The 25,219-nt window shown below is 38.9% G+C and overlaps 1 protein-coding gene across 4 annotated transcripts in view; it reads right to left on the bottom strand.

Annotated features, from left to right (window-relative positions):
- The window catches only part of MET (MET proto-oncogene, receptor tyrosine kinase), an 88,717-nt gene that overhangs the window by 44,417 nt on the left and 19,081 nt on the right, over positions 1-25,219 (bottom strand). For all 4 annotated transcript variants that reach the window (XM_042018082.1, XM_042018081.1, XM_042018078.1 and 1 more), the window contains 2 exons: positions 22,922-24,136; positions 10,106-10,297 (listed from right to left, as the gene is read on the bottom strand). In XM_042018082.1, coding sequence (XP_041874016.1) covers positions 10,106-10,297; positions 22,922-24,121 — 1,392 coding nt within the window. In that variant the 5' untranslated portion in view covers positions 24,122-24,136. The remainder of the gene's footprint in view (positions 1-10,105; positions 10,298-22,921; positions 24,137-25,219) is intronic.

Genomic DNA, 25,219 nt, shown 5'->3' with positions numbered 1-25,219 from the left:
TCTGTTTTTCTATTCAGGACAATGAAAAATAGAATGTACTGGAAAGCTGCATGAAAAAGCTTGATTAATGTTGGCATTATGGGGAGAGGTAGCACCACAGCTGCAAATACCTTTTTAGTTGATCATTAGCCGTGTCTCATCTCGAATACCCACTGCTATAAAATGCTAAGAATTCTTTTCCATCATTAATCCAGGCTTCCTCTTATTGCCAAGCATTCTTTCTGATTGAGCCACAGTTTTAACCCTTTAAACACATCTGCATTCCAACCCCACAGCAATACATGAAAATTTGGATTCCATCTCTACAATCTTGGAAAAATTACTCGGTGCTTTAAACACTGACTGACCTTTATTTTACTGAGGTTGATAGTCAAATCACCTGCTCAAAGCCCAAGTGACTAGACCTTGACCTCATGACATACAGGGAGCTCAGATTACACTTACTAACTCATGGAATAAAAGTTTGGATTTCGCTTAGAACTAATCTACCAGCCTACAGTGCTGCTATAACAGATATTAGATGCAAAAATGTTCTTTTTGGTCTATACAACTGTGTGATTTTCTCACACATCAGCCCAGTCCTTGAAATTCTATCTTACCCTTATCCAACATAATCCTGAAAAAAAAAGCAATTTGAAGACAGCTTCTACAGCAGGAAGAAGAGGCTACTTAGGACTCCAGTGTCGTTCTTATAAAGCTCTGGTTTTTATGGCTTGGGACTGAGCTGGTATGTGTGCAGCATAAATTTAATCTGCCATGGACACACCAACATACAGGGACTACTACCATGAAAATGGTTCAGTACTACAGAAGGATTTCCCTCTGCAAAAACTATAAAATCCTGAGGGGGTTGGGGGATGTCTTTTTTTGGAGGGAGGGGGAAGAGTGGATGTTGGATTTTTTAATTTACATTTTAATAATTAATTTATTAACCAAGCATTTCTCCAGAGCATAAGAGAAATGAAAGCTTATTTACATGCCTGCACTCAAGCAATTAGGAGTGAGGGAAGGTCTTGCACAGATAATTAACCAAAGGAGAACAAACAGGCATTAGCAGTAAATGGTCAGTGACTGCAATAGTAAGAAGTCACCAGAGGTGTTCTACAAGGTGTGTGTGCTGGGGTCTATTCTGTTCAATATACCCATAAATGAGTTAGAGAAGTGGTTGAGCAGTCCAGTGATAAAGTTTTCTGATGATATGAAGGTATTCAAGGTGGTTAGGATGAGGAAAGACTATGAAGGAAGGCAGAAGGACTTTACAAGACAGCATGCCAAGGCAATAAAATGGCAGGTGAAATACAACAAAGAAAATTAATTTAAAGCGGCATATGATAGTTATTAGCAGCAGCCAAAACCAACCTAATAAATACTTAGAAATTATTAGAAAATGATTAGGGAACAAATCAGAAAACACCACAATAACATATAAATTCATGGCTTGCCTGAAACTTAAAAACTCTGTGCAGTTCTAGTTGCCTCTTGGCAAAAAAATGTGTTAAAAAGGGAAAAAGCTCAGAGAAGGGAAACAAAGATGATCAAAAGTCTGTAATGAACAATGACTGAGTATGGTATATGTGGAATCTCTATGAAAAATAAATAGAGAATCATGAGTGGGTAGAGACTAACCATATACTCTCTTCTCCATCTACCTGAAAGGGGGTTGTAGCCAGCTGGAGTTGGTCTCTTCTCCCAAGTAACAAGCAATAGGACAAGAAGAAATGGCTTCAAATTGCACCAGGGGAGGTTTAGATTATGTGTTAGGGAACATTTCTTCACCAAAAAGGCTGTCAAGCATAGGAGCAAGCTGCCCAAGGAAGTGGTGGAGTCACCAACCCTTGACGTATCTAAAAGACATGTAGAAGCAGCACTTAAGGACATTGTTCAGTCGTGGACTTGGCAGTGTTAGGTTAATGGTTGGACTCGATACTAGAGGTCTTTTCAATCCTAAATGACTCTATTATTCCATGATTTTATTCTAATAAAAATTCTAAACACCACCAAAAGACAAAACAAAGACTTGGGTTCAAGGCAAACAAAAGAATATGACATCCTAGCAATATGTGATGACCTACAAGACTCCCTGCCAAAGAATGTGAATGCAAGAGAAATGCACATTCAAAGGCAAACTCCACAGGTACATGGAAAGAGCTAAACAGACAAAAATCAATAGCTCAGGAAATCCCCAGAAAGGAAAAGTTGGAGACTTGAAGCAGAGGTAGTAGCCATGTATGTCTGGGTCCCTAGGCATCCACTTGTCAATACTGCTGGAGACAGGGCACTGAACTAGATGAACCCTTCATTTAAATACATGTGGCTCTTCTGATGTCTTTGAGAATCACATTCAATATCAGTAACTATGACACCAGACATCCTTCTCAAAGCAAACACAGTATTTGTTTCTCTATTTAGAGAAAAACAAACAATTTTCTTCCAGCATAGCTCAGACTACTTCCACTAAGATAACAGCCAACAGTTAATTAATTAATGAATATATTAACATATTCTATATACTGGAAGTCAGTGATCACTTAGTTCCATGAACACTAAAACTATTAATTTAAATATTCTTTCATTGCCATCAGCTAGTACTAATGTTAAATATGAAGACTTGGGTCTAGGTTTGTCTGTGCATAATATGGCAAATTAAGACTGTAATAACTTGAGTTGAAAACCAGCATGCAACAGCTTCTTTTAAAAATCATTCTGATGCTCAGTTCTGCTAGTCAGCAGGATTGAATTACAAATGTTACTGTCTACATGTTGAAATATCTTCTGCAAAAATGAGAGGCCTTCTAAAAGGAATCCAATCTAAGTAACATATTGTTATTTTTTCCCTGGATGTCTGGCAGGTGTATGCCATTACCAAGCAGAGATAGGCTCAGGGTTAACTTTATTGTGCAATGCCTCAAATGCCCTGGGATATGCAGCATAGCCTTGCAAAGGGCACATATGTAGCCATCTAAATGCTGTATATCATTCTAATCCTTGCAGAATATAATGGATATCTTCTGAAGAGTGTAAGCTTTTCTACTCAAACTGAATATTAAAACATATGTGCTCTCGAAACAGTTTTTCAGCACCAGGTGTTAATTTTTATTTGGCTACATGGATTTTGCATTTTGCAGTGTTTGATACCTTTTTTCCCTGCAAGAATCAAGATACATTCTTTACCACAGAAAAAACTGCTGTCATAAATGTTAAAAGTTGAGCTATAGATATGGAAATGCTACTTATCAAGAGTTTGCCACAGTTTTCTGTTGGCTTAAAAATGAAAGATGGAAGGACTGCAGCTATTCACATTCCTACAAATGCTCATGTGCACAGTTTGCATTTAGCCGTAAATAGGTCAGACTGCCAGTATTGAGAAGCCAGATGAATTGCTGGGGCATTGAAACAGGACAGCAGTGGGCACTGAGGACAACATTTGCAATGACTCCATGGGCATCCCATCACTCTTTCCTCCTCCAGGCTCCGTAGGGTTTAAAGTCCATGCTCTTATGTTTCTTGACCTTCTTGCACTTGCTTCAAATATAGCTTGCCACTTGCACGGGTGGGTTTTATTACAACTAAATTTGTCTAGAGGGACAGGAACTGGATCAAAAGGAGTTTGATAAATTCAAATGTGCATATGGCTTCTAGTACACTACGGTATAAACTGGATTTGACTGAGCACAGTGAAAGATGCAAAGCTCTGTATTTCTTTGCTCTGTGTCAACTCATTTTGCTGACAGGCACCATGGCTCTGAGTCTTGGTTCCTGGAGTGGTGAGGTCTTGGTGCTTTGCTGCTTGCAAGAGAGCAATGTTGAAGACTTGGCTCTCTTGCTGAATTCTGGGACAAGTTTTCCCAATCCTTGAATGCAGTTACAAATAAAAAGCAGATGTGACTTTTTTTCACTGATTTCTGTAGCATGCATTATGTTCCCTGGCATGTAGTCTATGAAAGCAGCTACAACACATGCTAAGTTCTCTCTTTTTGGGGAAATGAGATGTGTGTTAAAGTTTGGTCGTGGTGTTTGTTTTTAATCATAAGTATTCCTGGGAAATGAGTGTGATTATCAAGTGTCTGTCTACTTGGATGTGAAAGACAACAGATTCGTGCTCAGTGTGTGAGAATTTCCCAAACCATTGATTTGTGAGTGCCCCATTCCCATACCTCATCAGGCAGAATCAAAGGCAACAAAATAAATGATAAGGCAGCAGGTTAAGGAAACCCCAAAAAGCTCTTTATCATTCAAAGCAGAATGAAATGATGAAATTCAATGTCACAGCATACCACTGGGACAAAACAAAAATAAATTTAAAAAACAATACGCAAAACTGAGGATAAATAACTATTAAGGATAAGGATAAATAACTATTAAGGGCCAAATATGGGTGCAATTTCCAGCTCAGGGTATCTCTGGGTCACCAAGTACCCAAAGCTGGAGGGTACTGAGAAAGGTATGACTGTGTGCTTTTACTTGCCTCATTCCCCTCCCTTATCTATCTTAGCCCCTGCCAGAACTCTGCTCCTTGAACCTTTATTATAACTCCATACAACCTTTCTTAGCAAAATGTCTGGTTAAAAATACCAGGATATAATGGTTATTTAGAATAAGGCTTACTATTAATCTGTACTGTTTCATGTCTAACTAGTGCAGGGAGCCCCCAGGGAGGGCGAGTGGCCTGTTGTGTGATGTGCAGTACTCCAGCAAGGCCTATCTGTGCCATCATGCTTTGGTTTTTGTGCCCGAAGCCATTTTCTGTCCAGAATCTGTTCAGATATGGCAATGCATTACTATGTTTTGCTAATGCTTGGTTTTCAGCTAGCACTGGCTCATGTCCAGCCAGATGGGACAGGACTGCAGCCAGCATGTGGCTGATGGCACCTCAGAGTCTATGTATGCCCATGGGAAGACCCTTTCCTCACCTCCAGAAGCAACACGATGGATGTCCTACTGAACCATGAAGATGAGAGGGCCCATGGTGGGGTCTCTCATTCCACACTACAGCTGCCCCACTGTGCACTGAGTTTCACTGGCATAGTCAGAAGGATGAGGTGGCCCTGCTGCCAAAATTGCATCTGTAGAGAGTGGTTGCCCATTGCAGCTGTAAAATGTGTAGTGAAAATTTCTCTAGCCCCCTCTTCCTCAAGAAGGTCACCAACAAGCAGTGCATCTGCTGGGGTGCTATGTTGCTGAGGCCAGCTTCAAGTGTAGGGGGCACATGCACTATCCTGCTTCCAAACATAATCTCAGGCTGAGATCCAGCCTCTGCTACGTCAAGGGCATTGATCTCTTGTTCATTGTTATGGCCAGACCAAATGCGAGCTTTTAAGAATAAATCTTGTTAGACATTCCCATATCCCACACTTCCCAGGGCTACCACAAAGATTTCCTCTTCCTGAAGAACTCATTTCATCATCACTCATAAAACACTCTCTGAAGTAATAAAAACTTCAGGCAGAAAAGACCCAAAACACCTTGAAACCAAGCAAAAATAAAAGATATTTTATCTCAATGTATCATGGGGTGGAATTTTTTTTGACAAACTATAATTTCCCAAAATACTGGCTGGTAATGTAAGTGTCTTTACCAGTTGTGAGTTGTATTCTCAGCGTAGTTTGGTTTGAACAGAATAAGGCTGTTTTACACCAGCTGAAAATCTGATTCCTCAGCTATAGCAGTGTGACTGGGTGCTGTTTTCTAATCAAATAACCACTGTGAAATACCTGATTCACTATGCACCCAACAGCTGTAGTTACAGTCTGTGTTCCCAGTCACAGTCTGAAAACAAGCACAATAAGAAAGGCCGAAACAGCTGCAACTTCTCAGCAGAAAAAAAAAAAAGAGAAGGGGAAAAAAAAAAGTTTGTTGTCAGGCTCCAGCTTAGGAAGGAAGTAAAGCCATTTTTCTTTTCTGTCTCATGCATGTCAGCTGTCTTAGAAAAATTATTACTGGTCTGTTTTGTAACAGAAACTCCACAATATTTAGTAAACTACACACTCCAATCTATTCATGGCCAAATACAGATTTGACATTTCTGGAGCAGCCAAAACATGCTCAGTATGTTAATGGGCTGCAGTACTTTTCAGGAGAGATCTGGAATTCACCTCATGGCCCTAATTATCCTCCTTAGAAGAACACATGCATCTTCTCTATTTGGACCATCCAGATTGATTTTATTTTAGTCCCAGATTTTGGCTGAAAAAAAAATAAGCATTTAGTGAAGGAGCCTATATTTACTTTCCAGTATCAGTGCTTTCTAAAGCTGTTCTGGTGAATAATTCTATTTTATCGAACTAAAAGCAGAAAACAACAGGTAAGGATTCCTTGGTTGGATGAAACATACCTGCTTCTGCACTCTGAATATTACTGGTTCTTTAGAAGACTTATTTTAAATAAGTAAAATGTGGGCTATGTTCTGAGTTGGGTCATTAACAATTTTGATGCATAATTCTATAAGCTTTGGGGGAATCACTTGTAAAGTTAGGAACTACTCATTGTGATACATCTCTAAATACATCAAACCCCCAGAATCTGGTAGCCATCACCTACAGAAGGAAAAATGTACATGTTAAATCTGTTGAAGTTTACAGCTAGACTATGCTATAGTCATGTGGTAAAGAGATAAAAATAGATGGAGACAGAAATAGAGTTGGAGACAAGGGGAACATAGGAAGGTAGAAAACGATGAGCAGAAGAAAAGCAGAAGGAGATGGAAAGATGACAGGAAAGAGGAAAGAAAAGAAAGACAACATCAAGTGGTTGGCTGCTGATCAAGTGTAAGCAAGTATAATGGGGGTATATGAGAAACATTCTCAAATAAATTTCTCTCAGGTTCAGTAGCTTGCTGCTGCACCTACTGGCTTCCACAGCACAGGCTTTGAGCTCCAATTCAATTTAGATGACAAGATCACTAAGTTTTCAAGAGATCCTCCCCTACCCCCCTTAAATGTTTCATAACAACTATAAGAAACCCTAAATCAATGCAGCAAAAATGTAATTCAAATGTTCATTACTTTCACCAAGCTGTTGCTTATCTGGACACTTCAGGGTGCTGTTTTCAAAGACAGAGGTACTGTACTATTACTTCTTTTAATCTCATGGATGGCTGCTAGTACTGAAATTTATGTCAGAAACTAAATTGTCTAAATATGGTAAGGTTTGGTATTTCAGAGAAGATACAAAATGAAAGGGTTGAGCCGATTTTCTAAATTTAGAAATCTATATATGAATATTTTTTTCTTTTGCTTTTAAATAGTTGGCATGATAACATGTTCTCAAGATACTAACACAATACAACCAGTTTTAAAACAGGTTCCCTGATAGCTAGAATTTCGTAACTAATTTTCTCTGAAAGCATACCTGTGTCTGAAGTCAGCTTTAAATACCTACAAGTTACAAGGAGATTGCGCGGGAAAATTCAATATTTGCTTGTACAAAGACCTAAAAATATGAGTGCAAATGACTGTGCAAAAGTGAGATGCAAAATAAGTGAAGAGCTGAGGATCCTTTGCAATATGTTCCAACAGATTTCTGAATGAAACTACATTACATTTCATCGCTAAAAATGTGTGGAAATCTTTGGGGAAATCTTTTTGATAAATTAGGCCATTGTTAGATTATCCTGATTTTTTAACCCATTTTACTTCAGTAATGGTCATATAATAGCTTAATTTTTAATGATCGAATTCTCATTGCAGTTAATAGCTATATTTCCATAGAAACACTACAAATCTGTTTTAGTTGGGCATTTCCTAATGAACATGTTTGAAAGCACTTCCTAGATTACTATTAGAGAAAAAAAAAAAGTAAGGGAACATTAAATTCTGCAAAAATCTGTGTCTGATCTATCCTATAGATCTGGTATCCCTTCCAAAATAATTTAAAGACAAAACAAATACTAACCTTTTATTTGAAGGTAGTATCATTAAAGGTAGTCAGTATGCTTATTCTCCTGCTAGTTGCACCCAACCCTCAAAGAAAGAGATCCTATTTAGTACAATATGAGCCCAATGCTGACTTCCCCCTGTAGCTGAAGCCAGTCTGATTCAATGATGAGAATATTTCTGCTAATGGCCATGTGCAGTTTGCACAATAGCCTTTTCTTTTGATCTGTAACTGAACCTGGAATGGGAAATGTATTCTGGAAATATTTAATTGTTCCGTGAGTTGGGCAAACATCTGAATGAAGTGTGTGCTGCAGGATTTGAATGAATAATTTAAAGAACATTATAAATAAAAATAATGCTCCCTTGTGCTTTCTACCAAACCTTCCTAAAAGCTTTGTGACAGCCCAGAAGAAATGCTGGGAATAAGAGAGTAGTTGTTATTAATTGTATTTTGTAGATAAGGAAATTACTTCAGAAAGGTTAAACAAATTGCTCATGTTCGCTGTGTGAATCAGTATCTGCTTTCAAGAACAGAGCGCAGTTTGGGCCCATGCTCAGTGTGTAGCTCTTAGCATTTGCCTTTCCTGCACAGAAGACAGACTGCATCTTAAAGTTATCAAGATCATCATAGGATGTTAAGGTAAAACTGGCAGCGTTGGCATTGAAAGTTTTGTTACAATTTTTTTGGGGGGGTGAAAAGAGAAACATGGTTTTTCCCATGTTTTCATCTGTCCTTTGTGGCAAATCACTTTGATCTCCTTGCCTGTAGAAGCATTACAGAATTTGCATTATGCAGCTGGTTCCATGTCCAGTCTGTGCAGAAGAGTGGAAGTATGGATTCCCTTTATCCAGACAGGGTGCGTATACTGAGGACAATATATAACCCTACACACTGCTTGCAGCAAAAAATGAGGGGAAGGGAGAAAAGAAAGGAAAGGCTTGTTTCCATTAAAGGCTACATGTGCCCACATATTTTCTAATGGAAGGTATGGGAAATGGGAAAAACTGGAATGGCACAGCAACTGATGGTCTTCTCACAAGGTTTCAGCTAACGATGGCTGTGGGACAATAATACTAACTTTGGTGACTCTCTATAGCATACAGAGCAAAAAGTCCAGAAGACTGCCAATACTTCAGGAAGCTTTCTAGGAGACAAATAGTATTGGCAAATTGAAATAACACAAGTCCTTGAGTGCAAGAAGGATCCAGGCTGAGATGCATGTCCAGGCTGGACTCTGTGGCAGCTGGAGAAGCCAAGCTCTCCAAGGAAGTTACTGCAGGATGACAGTGGTTGAAATAAGATGGGTGAATTCAAAGTATTTTGTCTTTGTTCTTCTGGTGTTTGATTTTGACTGGCAAGATTTTAAAGACTGTTGCCTCTATGCATTATATTTATTTCATTAGTCACCTACAAAGAAGACAAGTAGTATAATCTACCTGTCTAGATTAGTTATGTACTCAGTGGAGGGAGACAGACTACTCAGGAGGGTGATTTATCACTTTTTTATGGAAAACCTCTTTTAGGACAGGAAGAACTGTAATCCAAAAGAACAGAGTGAGATAGGGGTGAGCAAGAGCCTGAAAATCTAATACACATTCAGAGAAACTTGAAAGTAGGTGGAGAAGGAGCTAATCTCAGTTCTACAGCTGTGAGTCATAGGCTATGGGTACACGAGCAAGGAATTTGGTGCCAGAGGAGTGGATCAGTATATAGAAACAACTAATGCTGAGGCTCCTGCTTCTACATTATAAACTGTCTTGGCATTTTACATTGAATAGATTTAATCTTATCCTCTAGCATAAATGACCATACAAAGTGTACTTTTGAAACTGTTTGAATAATCAGTCACTGTTTTAGACCTTTCTGCCCCAGAAGGGATTGGAGCCTATTTGATGTCTATGCAAGACAGTGCTTTCAGTTTAGTTTTCTTTGAAAGAGCTCTTGTTTGTATGGACCAAAACAGTTCTGTAAACAAAGCCAGCTGGAGATCATGATAGAATTTGCTCCTCAACCACTATTCCAAACCACAAACTCCAGGTAAACACTTAAAATGCTGAATGCTCTATTAGACATTTCATTTATATTCCAGAAGCTGTATTCTATTTGGTAATTTCAATTTTCTAATCCCCTTTTAAACTGGGGTAATAATGCTTCTCCCTTTTCACCATCCTGCTAAACTCTGGTGGTTTTTTTTATTGTGAAGTTATTGTAGTAATATGGTAATATTTACCTGCATGAAGCGGCCCTCTGAAGTTCCCAGATTAGCAATGGTAAGGTTCCCTTTGGTGAAGACAGATATCGAAGTTAACAGGACACTGTTGAACTGGCCCATGAACAAGTCAACCCGCTGCAGCGGAGTCGTAACTTCTAAGCGATATTCATCATCTTGTGCTCTGCAGTATGAAGCATTTCTTGAAAAAGCCTGTTTGAAAATGAAGTACAGATGAGTAGTCTTTATGAGTAGCAATAGATCTTTGTCAGAATGAAGTCATTTAGCACAAATGCATTTGACCAAAAGTATTTTAAAATGTTTCAAACTTAATTGCTTCATCAGTTATGATGTTCCATGAGGAAGGCAACAAGTTCTTAATGTTAAGGGAATGTTTCTTTTAACTTTTTAAATCGTGTCTGCAGGAATAAGACATAGGGTCTTTATTTAATTAGATGATATGGGTATAAGCACATATATCAAGGTATCCTTTCTCATAGTGACTTCCTTAATGCTGCTTCTCCAAGAGTCTGAGAATTCTTGTACTGCAGAGCCTGCCCAGTGACACACCTACTTCTAAAACAGCTTCCCAGAAAAAGATTCTCTAACAGCAATGTGATTTTTTATATTAAAATAACAATTTCCAATATTCTTCTTCGATTTTCACCACCTTTTTCAGAGATAAAGTGGAGAAAAAGAGAAAAAAAAGGGAGATAAGTTAGGAAAAATATGTTTCTGATTGTGGAGAAAAAGAGAAAGAAAAGGGAGATACATTAGGAAAAATATGTTTCTGATTGTATGTTTAAATGAAACTATGGGGAATCCAGATTTTGATAATTACTCAGATTATTGTATTGATCATATATGGTTCATGCACTATTTCATCTGATCTCTATGTGTCTTGAATGTACTAAAATAATAGCTGCATTTGCAGGATTTTCTCTTTCATTTTGGGAATAGAGATTACATGTTTTTAATTTTCATTGGAAAAAGTCTTGAACAATACACTTTAAACTATCTCTGAAGAAGAATATAACCTCCTAACAATTAAATAGTCATCTATTAACTGATAATTTCATTATTATTGATACTACATCATCTGTTTTGGGGACATTGTATAAAGATAATAACCAGGACTCACTTAAAGGATCTTTAACCAGTTTAAATTTGGAAGTCATGTAGCATATTCCCACTTTGACATACTTTATGAATAAACATTTAGGAAGATTATAAAGAATCTTATGGTGGTTCCTTCTGTTGAAATCAATAGTGAGCTTAATTTCTCCTATTTTTTTATTGATTTGTTTTTTGTCTCAAACAGGTTTAAAAAAATCTTTTAAGACAGTCAAGAGTCTTTTTACTAAGTCAAATAGATCTGCATCATACCCTTAAAGAGCATGTAGGAGTAAAATTTTATTGTCTTCTTTTCTAGATTTAGATGTCTTTCCCCAAAGTATGAAAAAGAAAGCAATGACTGAAGAATTTCTTGTTGGCCTAACTCTGGTGAATTCCAGACTGAAACCCAAGGCATTGAAAATACTATCAACAAAATGTTCAGCCTAGTAGCTCAGTCCTTTGCAGTTGAATTGTGATGTTTCTGAGCTGAGCCCAGCAACAGCACTTGCAGGTGAGGTTTACTGTGGTCCCTAGGAGTTGCAGTCAGCACTGATGCCAGCTTTTCTGAAGGTGCCCTGTCAATTTACTGTGCCATTTAGGTGAAAGACTGCATCAGACCAAATAAGCAGTTGAAATCTCTGTGCAGTGCCTTAATGATAGAGAAAAATGGCTTCCAAATTAGATCTGTACAGCAGTGACTTAATAGTTTGGTTATCCACATACTAAAGGGTTTACTGTGTTAGTTTTCTTATTAACTGTTAATATACAATGCATTTTGTTCAGCAGGAACTGAACTAATACTTTGAACTAGGAACACTGAACATACTTTAAGTATTTTTTAACCCAGTGTTTGAATGGGTTAAATCATCAATGGGCAAATTTAGCTTTTCTTTGTTTTGGCCATCAAACAAGTTAAAAGCTGTATTCTTTTGCACTCATATCCTACCAAGTCTAAAAGTATTTCTGAAACATCTGTGCAGATTACTCATACAATGAGTATGAATAGTTCAAGTGCAGAAAGATGTACAGTTTTCATGCTTTTTGAAATAAGGCAGATTTCTGATTTTACCCTCCCCCAACCTGGGATCTTTGCTCTTTCCTGTAACTGCTTTTTTCCATAAGCAAAGACTTTGGAAAGAGATGTTTCAGTGCTAAGATTAAAGTACTTCCTCCTACATAGTCATTTCAGCACAATTCAAACATCCTAACATGCTGCCTCATGAAACCCTGTTCAAGCTCTTTGGAAAAAGTGGCTAGATTTTCCTGCTTGCCCTGACACCTTTCTTAGCTTCTCCAAAGTCAGCTCAGCCACAAAGTCAGCTCAGCCTTCCTCATAGATGCCATAATTTTGTCTGTCTGCTGAAGAACCTGGAGATTGTTACACGTACGGTTCTTAAAAAACCTGGTGCTTCATGGATTAACCATAATGTAGGGTTGGCTGTTCAAGAAATAGGAAGGCTTTGATCTTTGAGTAGAAATGCAGAGATTAAAAGGCTACTTAGAAAACTAAAGGAAGATTGATAACAGGGAAAACTTTGGCAAAGAAGCTGCTTTAAATTAACACTTTTAAGCCAGATTCACTCTCTCTCTCTCTCCTTCCCCTCCTCCCTCCCAGAATACACATAACTATCTATTTGGCTGTCAGTGTGGAAAAATAACTGATGTCAGATGATGCACTCAGGATATTATGCCAAGTTCCACTGAGAAATCACACAGCTATTGAAATGGATGATTAGAGCACGGGTAAGTGCTTGGGTTCAGCTACATTGCTTCTCTTGTAGGACAAGAGGTGCCAATTGTGCCTGTGATTCATAGAGAGGCCTTTGTTAATGTTAAGCTGGCACAGGTGTGCCGCTGGAATGCCGTGAGGTGTGAGCAAGCCCTGCCTTACAGATGTGTCCAGAAGGCTAGAAGATAATTAATGTTATCTTATTTGTTCATACGGGAAGTTGTGGTGTTTTGGAATTTACCCTTGATTTGGTCCACAGAAGACAAACATGCCAAAAAAGTCTCTAGACATCACTGAGCTGAGCTATCAGGAGCTGTCACTGTCTGAAATACTTTTTTCGTGGTCACTGAATATGACATATAAACCATCAGTTAGCTGCAAAACAGAGTTGCACATTTGAAGCCAAAAGTGAAAAGCGGGGAGGAATTCTTACAGAAATGAATGAAAATCTCAGAAAAATACCTGATTAGGTCAGTGTCAGAAAAATGATCCAAAAGCCTAGTCTCTAGTCTAAATACTATACTCAGGGAAAAAAAATCCAAATATTTTTTTGTCAACTTTTCTCTAATTTTCAGTGACTGCAAATTGGAGAAACGCTCCTCCAGGCTCTTCTAGAGCTGGTCAAAACCTGCTCTTCTTAGTTAAGTGAGGTGCTCATATAGAAAGTGATATTATGTATAATGTCTTGATATTACATTTAATGTCTTGAATAAACTGGTAATCAATGACTTAATCACTGCAGAACATTTAATACTGTCTTATGAGCCACTTGGAAGACATCATTAAAATTAAATTTTAATTTGACAAATTGGAGAAATGGTCTGAAAGTAACTAGGTGATATTTCCTAGGGTCAATCACAAAATACTGCCGTTACAAAGTAAAGTTCAAATGAAAGTAGGAATATGCATGAGTTTTTGTGGTGGCTGGTTAGCCTGTGGCACAAGGGACACAGAGAGCTCTTGGTAAGATGGTCTCTGATGCCAGAGACTCCGTGGTCATGGTGAGGGAAAGAAGCCTCTCCTAGAGTGCCATGTTCTGTTATGGTAATCTACCCCAGTTCTGTGTTCATGGTTGGATGTTGGCTCTTGCCCTTCACCACTCCCCCAGAGCTTCCCCATTGGTCCCCGTTCCCTAGTCCCGCCTCTTCCCCGCCCCCAGATAAAACCCTGAGTTCGCCATTGTTCTCGTCTTTTGCCTCTGAGCCTTCGACAGTGTAGAGGTGGTCAATGCTCCTGTTGGAACACACGCAAAGAACCTTCCTGCCTCTTTTGCCGCTGACTTTATACTGAAGCTAGCTGTGCGTTTGTGTGTGCATGCGTGTGAGCCACAGAGCTGGACAGAGACTGTAATAAGTTTTATTTCCTGCTGGTTTGTTCATATGACTTTTAACTTGTTGGCTGTAAAGAATCAAAATTGTAAATATCAGCTTTTGTTTTCTGCTGTGAATTCTGGGATTCTCCCTCAAGAGAAGTGGTCACCTACAAGAGCCAACAGCATTTCTCCTTTCATAGAATCAAAGAATCCTTTAGGTTGGAAACAACCCTTAAGATCTGTGGCATAACATGGCGTAGGGAGAAATAAGCTATTGTTAAATGACCTGGATCCAGATGTCTGCAAATGGCAAAAATCCTTTTTCAAAGAAACTACTGTGGAGTGAATGAATAGATGATTCTACATAAAAAATTGGTTCCCAAGACCATTAAAACCTAATAGAGTGTCTAGGTTCCTTTTCTGTTGTTGAAGTCCGTGAATTAAGATGAATAATCAAACTACAGTTTTTAGAGTGGGTCCTATTAGAATCAAACACATAATGATGAAGAATTTACATGTACAGCAGACTCTGAACAGGAAGAGTAACCATGAGGAACACAGAAGAACCTTATCATATTTCTCTAAATATTTCCATGTATTTTTAGCCAATATAGCTTTGCTGTTCTTGATACACTTGAATTTTCTGGGTAGTTTGCATTATTACTCTTCAGGTGAGAAGTGCATTTGATCATGGCTTCTCTCCATTGAAAGCCAAGAATGTAATTCTGTCCCAAATAATTCAGTGAAGCCAGGTTGTTGTCTGAGGATGTGAGTGACTTCATCATCATCATGGTAATGATGATTCTTGTAATCTTATGGAAGGGAAAGATGAATCATATTGTAGGGCTCACTTTTACCAGTGGAAGCCAATTCATGTGCTAAACAGTTCCCATGGAAGCAGAGCCACTGTGCCTCTGGTTTCTTCTTGACCAGTGAACAACACCTTGAGGGTGTGTAGGTGCTGTGAACTCAGTCCAGTGTTCATGCAGGATGGAACATGTCTGGGACAGGGGACTGGGTTCTCTGTTTCTAAGAACTTCTGCTGAGGCAACGAAGCTTTACTCTAAAAGGTAGAAGAGTTTTTTTCCTCTTTTTGTTTTAAACAAAGAATTGTTTCCCTCTTCTTCATTCCTCCTCTTCCCAATACTCCTCATGTATTTGAAAGCAATTCAAAGATTTTTATATGAAATACAGAGAAGGCATGTCCCTTTCTTAGAATAAAATGTTTAAAATAACTCCATCAGTGTAAAATTTTACACAGTATCATTTCACTAGCTCTTAATACTTGTTGCTTTGATCTACTTCACCACTAAAATGAGATGGGGGAAGGAAGTCACTGAACTGATGCTCCACTTAAAGTAATAGGTAAAAAAACATCAACATGTTAAATGTAATTAGTTAATACAAATTAAGATGATTTCATGTTCTTTTGTCAAGATCATTCAAAGAGTTATTTGCTTTTGTCATTGAACAGTACTGCATTAGTTCTCATAATCTGGTTAGTGCATTAGCACTAAGTAAATCCTATTGATTCAGCAGACAAAATGGACCTAAGTAATCTTTGCATTTTGCTGATTTCCCTTATATTAATTTAGCATTTAACTCAGTATACAGATTATCAAAGAAGAGGTGTTGACTAATTACACATTTTTAAGAAATAAAGTAATGCATTGGAGATATTGTGCTGATGAAAGCAGTTTTGCTGTACATTTGTAGTGTCTATCAGGTGCATTTTTCATAGAAGTCCTTATTAACATGGAAGCTGTGGTGAAATAGAAAAGCTGGGAATTCCACCTAGACCAGTTATCCAAAGATAACGCTGAGTGTGGGGACTCTTATTCCAACAAAACATTGCACAACAACTGCATGCCTAGCCAAAACAGTGGTGCAAGACGTGTGGGACAGAAAGAAGTCCAGAAACTAGAAGAAAATCATGCAATTTGCCCTAATTTCCACAGGCTGTGTACAAAAGCGGGTGACATCCGCTTCAAGAAAATTAAGCTCTCATTATCACTTCCTGCAATATCACTTCTCTAGCATTTCTTTGTTTTCTCACACCCTGTAGACAGTGCAAGTAATAATTTCTTGTGACTTACACTTGCTTTCTGAACCATTTATGCCATGGATCTTCATCCTCAGCATTATTATTATTTTTTAATTTACTGTGGGATTTGATTCTGGTTTTACTTGTATGTTTGGAAATGAGGAGTAATTCCACTCTGATGCAAAAGCTGTGTGAGATCAGAAACCCACATGCCACCTAGAAAGTTTGAGTAACACAGCTCTCTCCTGGATAATAATTACCTACTCTTGCTTTAGTGAGCAATAATGATGGCCAGATGTGGTCCTGAGTCAGAATAAATAGAATAAGTAGAAAACTGCTGAGGTAAGGTGGGTGCTGAGTGAGCTGAAAGGCAGATGTCTGCTTTGTCAAGACTTATGTGTGTCTCCGTTTTTTGGCAGCAGAACATAAGGAAAATTCATTGCTTGCTTAGATGTGTCAACCACCTACCAAAGCCAGGTGGACTCAGATCTGCATACAGTGCACTGCATAATCAGCTTCTCTTTCTCTGGAACTTGGAATTGTGCTTAAAGAAATCCAAGCAGATCTTTCAGAAAGGGCTGATATGGTCCCATTGCAGAATAGTCATCATCAGAGTTGATGTGAACTTAATCTGGGATTAAGGAGTCTTAGAATTTGGTCTGAACCCAGGAAAAGAGGCTCAGATTTGAATATTATATATCTTTAGGGAGTGTCCTTAGCACTACATAACTACTAGCATATATTTTGGACATCTCTTTTTTTGGGACTGTAAAATTTTTCTAGTTTGCAGGGCTACGTAGGATAAGAAAATTATTCTTTGTCCAGTTCTAGTCTTTGGATTTATTTAAGGGGCTTCAGAAACTGAGACATAAAAGCCACATGACCAGATATCCATTTTAACAAAATAAAAATTACTTTCTGCCTGAAATTATTTCTGTGCAATTACAGAGAAAAGCAGCAGAGTCACTTTTCCACACTAATAACCAATAGGGAGCCCAGCCTTCAGTGGAAGAATTTGATTAAAAAGTCTGGAAATGGAACATTATTAGTGACTCTGGCTGATAAATCTGTGTCTGTTGCAGAAAATGGTAGTTTAATGGATACCACTTTTTCACAGAGAAATCCACCTTTCATCAAGAAGATGATAAAATGCCAAGCAGCAGCACTGGGAAGAAAGCAAAGACAGGTCTCTAACAGGACATCAGAAGGAAAACTGTAGTTTTGGCAGCAGTTGGTGACTAAGAGGTTAGTCCCCAAACTCCATAGCTCCTGGGGCTCGGAAGAGTCTGCAAAGATATCTACTGCTAGGGGTGGTGTGGTACTCTCCAAAAAAACTCCCTGACCTGCCTTTTTCCTTGCCTTGTCTTTTTCTCAGGAACTCCCTCATGAGGGTGTCCATGTGGCCAGTCCCAGAGATGAAACAGCCCTTACTGCTGTAGCCAGGTGTTTGCTAAATCCAGCCCAGCCTGAGATAACCTTACCCAGACCCACACCTATGCTCATACCACACCCCTACACACTCATACCTGTGTCTCTACCCATGCAGTTTAACTGGAGTCCAGACTCTCCCTGCAATCCCTTCTGCCAGGCTGTTTGCCCCAGTCAGGTTTTCCCTGGCCAGGTGGGTAGGTGGCCATGTAGCTAATGGTGGAGAGGAGCTGGCTGGTGAGCACACCCTGCCTTGCACTCCACTGGTACAGGCACAGTGGAGACCCTCGGTACTGCCAGGACTTACGGCAGACAGGCAGCGAGGGCAGGACAGGAACGTGGATGCAGCCTATCCCCTTATTACTAGGGTTTAAGCGTATCTTAAAGGATGCCAGTGCACTCTGCCCATCATTCTGCCCTCATTTATTGTCCTGAGATGTCAGAACCCCATAGAGGAGCTTGCATACGGATGGGAACAGATTTTGTGCCCAGGCAGATGACTGTATGCCATCCGATATAGCATTTCCAGAGGAATAAATGACTGAACTAATCTAACGGATTCTGGTGCCTGACTTTTAGGGAAAATATTCAGTCACGTTCTACTCACAATATAAAAACACCTTCATGCTGTGAGATGATCTAAATAATTTACAACAACCCATTTTAATCAGAGATATGTGGTGTTATTTTTAAACCTGCCAAAATTTTAAGCCAAATGGTGTGGGATATTACAGTTACAGGGCCTCAAAAGAGTTATTTATCTCTGTTTATTTTATTAAATATTCTTAGACACAGCCTTAAGATGACAGATCAATAAGTGCTTTTGTGGTTTCCTGATAGAAGGCAGCAATTATTTTCTTCCATTACAATATAAGCATAACCTAATTTTACTCATCTATCATGTGTGTAATGGTAATAAAGAAGCATCACCATGTGTTTATTTTACTCTCACTTTATCTTTTGTTTTGGTGATCTTCTGTTTTCCTTTCAGGTTTTCCAATAGTTTGTGCCTTTCATTTAAGAGGAGTTGTGACCAGTTTATCTTGCTTTGTGACACTTGCTGGGAACATGGTGGCAAAAGCCTGTCTGTGGTTTCTCTTTTCCTGTAAGGCCTAAGTATTTTAAGCTTTCACCTGAATTTACCTGTAAAAAAAAGAAGACATAAGATCTTTACAGAGCTGAATTTGGATTTCATTTTTAGAGGTGCTTTATCACGTAAGTCCATAATGATCGAAGTCAGGTAATTTGGCTTACACTTTTTTAGCACATAAGAGATGCAGAAAGGCCAAAAAAGCCTGTAAGATCATGATCTATCTAACGACAACTGAAATGTATAGTTGAGATTGTCAAGGCTAAAATCAGCTCATTTTTCTCACTTGAAAAATAATATTTAATCCATGGTAAAGATGCACACTAATGGACTGTGTCTGCAAATGAAGTAAGCAGCATTTGTCTCCTCATCTAAACACACTTCTGCTTTGAGGATACCACACTGGGGCTGATAATGACTAACTGACCAAATAAACTCTGCTTAAAGGCTACATCCAGTTTTCTCTTTGTTGTGGGAGATTCCTGAACAGTGATTCAAAACCCCCTACAGCAGCTACCTCTCAGATATCTTTGTCCTGACTCGACCAATAAAACCTCCTTACTATTACTCCCATTTTTTCTTTTAATTCAAAGCCAGTTCTGTTTCCATCTTGCTGTCATTTAAGTGTCAGCCAGCTTTTCACTGAAGGGAATTATTAGGCAGCACTAACTAGTCACAGCTCTGCTGCAGTACATCTGACATCAATCAGATGCTACATCGGATTCACTTCTCCTAACCCTGACTTCAGTGAGCCCAGGTTTTGGCTTAATATGTATTACACTTAAACACAACTGGAAATGTTTTATTTCAATTTGATGAAGTTTTCCATGAGCACTGGAGTAAGTGAAGCACAGTTGTGTCTGGATTTATATCTCGTGGTTGGTTGACTTTGCTCTTCAACTAAGCTCTGATGGAGACTTTTTTTCCATGGAGCAATACCTTCTTCAGTCCTTGTGAGTCCTTCTGATGTTTATAAAGGGACTCCTAAAATTTCATCAGTTTCCATAGCCTGAGCCTATGTGGGATCTGTCTCTGGATTCACACTTGAATTCACATCTTTTAAGATTTCTTACTGCTGAGACTGTAAGGATAACTAACAGAAAGACAGACCTAAAATAGCACGACCACATAAACTTCTTTTCTTTAGAAAACAAGGCCAAAACTGAACAAATTTTGTCAATCACATCAAGATGAGTGGAAGTTTTTCTTATTTTTTCTTTAAATATGAGAAGAACAAGTTGAAGAAGTGTTTTAGATGTATCATTCAGGTTTATTTTCATCTAATTCTACCTTTAGAAGCCTCAGATTAAACAGTCCTGAGGGACAGCCACTTAAAAAGATAGACTACCGGAAGTCCAACAAAATTACGTACAATTGTCTTATGGGACTTTTTTTGATAACATGAAATGGCCTTCATCAATCAGACTCTAACTGTAAATTATCAGAGAGCACTTCCTTGCAAAGCATGCTAGAGGCTCATTTTTCTTTTTAATGTTGAAGTTAGTGGTATACCATATTCACTGCTGGACTGTTTTCACCATCCTATGACTTAATTTTGCAGTGGTCAGTGCCTTTCACTTGCATCAGTGGTCTGTGGTTTTATTCTCTCAACATCAAAGAGAAAGATCATCTTGGCTACATTACAAAAACAAGTTTTGAACTTCACGAAAATAAACTGTGACAAACTCTCAGATTTTATAAAAGCTTTCTTTTAAGTTGAAGGTGACTTACAAAAAAGGGAAAAATGTTTTATGCCCTCATGTACACTTTTACAATGTACAAAGAAGGGGCTAAGAAGAGTTTAGGGGTTTGAGACTTTTTTTCTGAATTAGCATTTAAACTCCAGCAAAATCAGAAAAGACTAAATTTGACATTTTTGGGACAAGCATAAGAAATAATGTGCTTTCGTTCTTCTGCCTGCTCCTTCCCTTCCTTCACATTCCAACCCTTCAGGTCTATTTTACACACCAGAGAAAAACAGGTGTATAAAGGATGGTTGGCAAACTCTTGCCAATCGTTTTGGCTAGTTGAAACCTGAAAAATCTCAGAGGACCCTTTTTACTGAAGCTTAATGAGTCCTCTGGAATAAAGCAAAGGAAATGGAAGGGTAAAGCTTGACAGTCTTGATATTTCAGTGTTAAGCAAACAATCAGGACAAACATTTCTGACTGCCTTTATGCCATTTAAAAGAACCACAAGAAATCACAGAAACATTTTTCCCTTTATTAATTTAATGTAGCAGAAATCAGAGCTTTGATGACATTTCTTGAAAATAGGCAACTATCATAAACATGTCCACAGTTTGAGACATTCATTCTGATATGCAAAGCAGCAGAGCCTGGAAAAGCTTTTGAAACATGAAAGTACTTCCCAGCATGTGAAAAGTGGCAAATTATTCTGTCAATATTTTAATGGTACACTTTGCTTTGAAGAGATCACCTTATGAAATGGGTGTATAGGCAAGTGCAGAATGAGATAAGTTAAAGGCCACGAGCTTTAAAGACAGTCATTCACAAATCATATACCCCCAGGAATATAGAATAAAGTACTTTCAGAGAAGGACAATATTTCTTGTTAAAAGTGAACTGAAAAATGAAAAAAAAAAAAAAAAGAAGAGGATATTACTACCCGAAATGAAAAATTAGGACAGCAATAACACAGTAAAGAGAGATAAGCTACTGTGCTGAATGTTTGCTAACTTGTTTTTAGTTCCTGAAAATTGCCTGTCCCCCTCCTACAAAAAAGGGAATAAAATGCTATGTCTGTTGGGGCTGCTGTATCAGCATCCACTGGCAATGCCTACATCTGTGTTGAACACCTGGAGCCTGCTATAAGCAGTCATTCCCAAGATGCCAAGGCTGCTGTGGTTATGCTCAGACTGTGTCAGATGGCCTCTGAGCACGTTCCTGCTACTGGGGAGAAGCCACAGGATCTCTGCAATGGGTTCCTCTTCCCAGACTGCCCTGTCTCACCTCTGGCAGTGGGGAGCAGCTGTTCTCTTTGACGAAATGGACTCCCACCTCCAACCAGGACGTGTGTCAACATCCTAAATTGATGCCCTGTGCTGAGCAGCTGTGCTGAAGAGGATATTGGTCATACTTGGGGTGAAGAAGGCCCGTGGCTCCCACTTTTACTTCGAGCTGTCCCAACAGTGGGAAATGACAGATACCATCCACCTCTAAATGCAGGTTGAGCTGTTGATCTGTCCTGACACAGGCCTCATACTGGCTTAGCAGAGCCCTGCCACAGAGGCTCTGGCCCTCTGGTAGAAGACAGCGTGCCACCTCTGCGCTCCAAATTTCTTGTTTTTGAGAAAAGAAAGATCCCCAGATAGGATATTTAAGTGCCTGCTTCATAAGCAGGTGATACAAAGTTCTAACGTTTCATGTTCCAAAGTAACTGTTAAAACTACTCAATTCCCAGACTCTTGTATTTCTTTTACAAGACCTGAAACCAGCACAGACATTGGCCAGAAGGGAAAGGGAAAATTTCTGTGCTTCCTCTGCTCACAGAATTTCATATGGCTGGAGAGCAGCAGTCTCCCAACGTCATGGTGTACAGAAAGGCAGCCCTCCTACCCAAGACTACCTGAGCCCTCATTCAGATACAGATTTCACTGACACTTATTTCATGCAGAAAACTGATGTCAGTTGGACTGTTTCTGTACCGAGCATGAGTAACTACATTACAATCTGGCTCCTCATGACATATTCCAAACCAGCTCTTTCATTTATTTCTGAGAAGGGCAGTGATTCAGCATTAACGTACTTTTAAGTATGTGATGTTTTTCAGGGACTCTTCAGTGCACATGAATATGAATGTTTATGAATACTTTTTTTTAATAATAAAAGAAATAACCGCCTAAATGTTCAATTTATCTGCATCATAGTTTCTCAAGCAAAAACCTACATTTTTAGCCCCATAAAAACCTCAGTGATTTTCAGAATCATTTTACAGGAACTAATCCTTTTAGAGATGAATCAACAGCAATGCTAAGCAACCTGCAATGATCAGGGACTTACATTTTGTAACTGAAACTGAAGGAACAGCTATGTGGCAATAGAGTAGGCAAAGAGAGAACAAAAGTCCCAAAATGTAACAAATCAATCATCACTTACCCTATTCAAGCAGTATTTGCTCTCTTTCCCATAAAAGTGTTGGAGACATTTCATGTTCTGCTTGTCAACAATCTTGTTGAAGAACTCATTGATGGTTCGCACAGAGACGGCACAGACAGCAGATCTGTTGGTTGGTTCAGAAGAGTCTGGTTTGCTTTGTGCAAAAACACCATAAAGGATATCATCGTTGAGCCCAAGGCCCATTTCGTGTGCTAGAGATGCGCCAGGCTTGCTTACGTAGGCAGCTTGCAAAATGTTGAATACCTCCTTTCGGATGGACCTCTTTCTTCTCTTTTCAGTAAAAATGCACTCAAGAGGCATTTCCATGTAGGAACGCATCTCTGAGTCTAAAGTGCAGAAGCGGATAATTCTAGTGTGAAAAGATTGTGAGTCAAGAGTTTCTCTCTGTACAGTCAAAAAATAGACAAAGTGATCATTTTCAAAGGCATGGACATACTTAATGGGATACGAGTCACGGAACTGAGGGAGGATATCTATATAAGATTGATCTGTGAGAAACTCAAAACCATCCTGTGTTTCTTTTAATCTTCTAACTGATATTGAATGCAGCACATGGGGAGGCTGAAATGTAGATGTCACAGTATTTCCAACAAAGAAGTTGACAAACCTGTCCTTTTCAGTCACCAAAACTTTGGTTCCTAAAGTGCTAACAACACAGTCAGGACAGTTATCTGCTTCTGCATCCACCTGGGGTGAGTACATGCAGTGCACCTCGCTTTCAATGTCAGCAGGGTTGTCAGGGTGAATGATGTGACGGTGGCAGATGCCTCCGGACACACTCCCACAGCTGATGAGCTGATCATCATAATAAGTTTCTAAAAGCAGTGCCATGTTGACATTATCCTTCCATACGCTGTTAGATAAGTTGGCTTTATCTCTGCAATCTTCACATGGTGCACAGTCAGGGTTCTCCAAAACAGGCCCAGTCTTGTACACAGAAATGTTCTGAAGAGTTTCATTTAGTACATAAATCTTGTTGACTGCTCCAATATAAACATGATGCTTATATAAAACTACATTCTGAATTGGTGTTTCTGCGATGAAGTTAGGAAGATCATATTTTACACTAAGATTCATCTCTGATTTTTTAGCTGCTTCTTTGCATTGTCCATGGCTCCTCTGCAGCAAGGCAAGCAGGAATACAATAAACCCAGAAGGATATGCAGTAAAAGGCTTCATTGTCAGAGATCTAATCTGTCAAAATATATTTAATGGAAAAACTGGTTATATTTCATATAGAAAATCGTCAGTTTATCAGACAACAGAAATCTGTTTTTAGGCTGCATGTAGTAGCTGAACTATTTCAGTTTAAGAAGTGTTGCAATCTTACTTAGTGTCATAATAGTTGTGCTAGAAACGACTATAATCCCTGTTCTTTGTGGGTGCCCATTTCACTGCCTTTAGAACAATTCACAGAAGGATTTTCTTATGATGAATTTCTCAAGACCCCTCGGCATGTTGCAGAGCAGCAAAAGAGAGAGGACTACTTCCACACTGGCATTAAACCAGCTGACTGATACGGTTTAGAACAGGATGGTGTACACATAGTTGAAAGCAAAACTGCCCAGGACGCTTAGGACACAACTGCACACAAAGCAGTTGGAGCACTTCAATGTGTGGATATAAGGTATTTGTCAAGTCCTCAAGGGGCTGAATGGGTTCCTAGCACAGCTGATCAAAAGTAAGAAATAGAAAAGACATGAACTAATGTGAAAATTTAGCTGGAGTGGACTTCTATTCTGTTGATATTTTTGATTAACCAAGAAAGAGCCACTTCTCCACCAGACCAAAGCAAGAAACCCTTCTCTCTTTCTCTCTCTCTCTCTCTCCTGCCAGCTCCCCAAATCACTGTCTTTCATAAAGGCCCAGTTTGAAAAAAAAATGTCTTTTTTCAGCCAGCCCTATTTCTTGGAATAGTCATTCTCCCTAGTGTTGACAAGGCTTTGTAATGTATTATTAGAATATTTTATGCATCATGTGGTGCCTGGCATGTGCAAGCTTTATTTTAGGCCCTGTACCACAGCAGTAAGTCACTCTGGTGAGCCTTACAAGATACAGGCATATTGCTGTATTGTAAACAAAGGGCTATCGAGTGACCTACAGCCATTAACTGATGAAATCAAACCACCTAGCACTTCTGTCTTTTTTTTACATCTCTGCATAGTTGTTTGATGTGGCTTGAAAAACCAAAGGCAGATGACTTGTGTGATATTTCACCCCCTTGAAAGATCAATGAAATGAGCTGTGGTTATGAGCGTTTCAGTGCAGTATCCACAC

The sequence above is a fragment of the Corvus kubaryi genome, unplaced genomic scaffold (genome assembly GCF_017639235.1).
Source record: "Corvus kubaryi isolate FWS band 111438036 unplaced genomic scaffold, C.kubaryi_AGA036_p1.0 137, whole genome shotgun sequence".
Lineage (NCBI taxonomy): Eukaryota > Metazoa > Chordata > Aves > Passeriformes > Corvidae > Corvus > Corvus kubaryi.
Note: the sequence above shows the minus strand (reverse complement) of the source record. Positions and strands in the feature narration are given on the sequence as shown.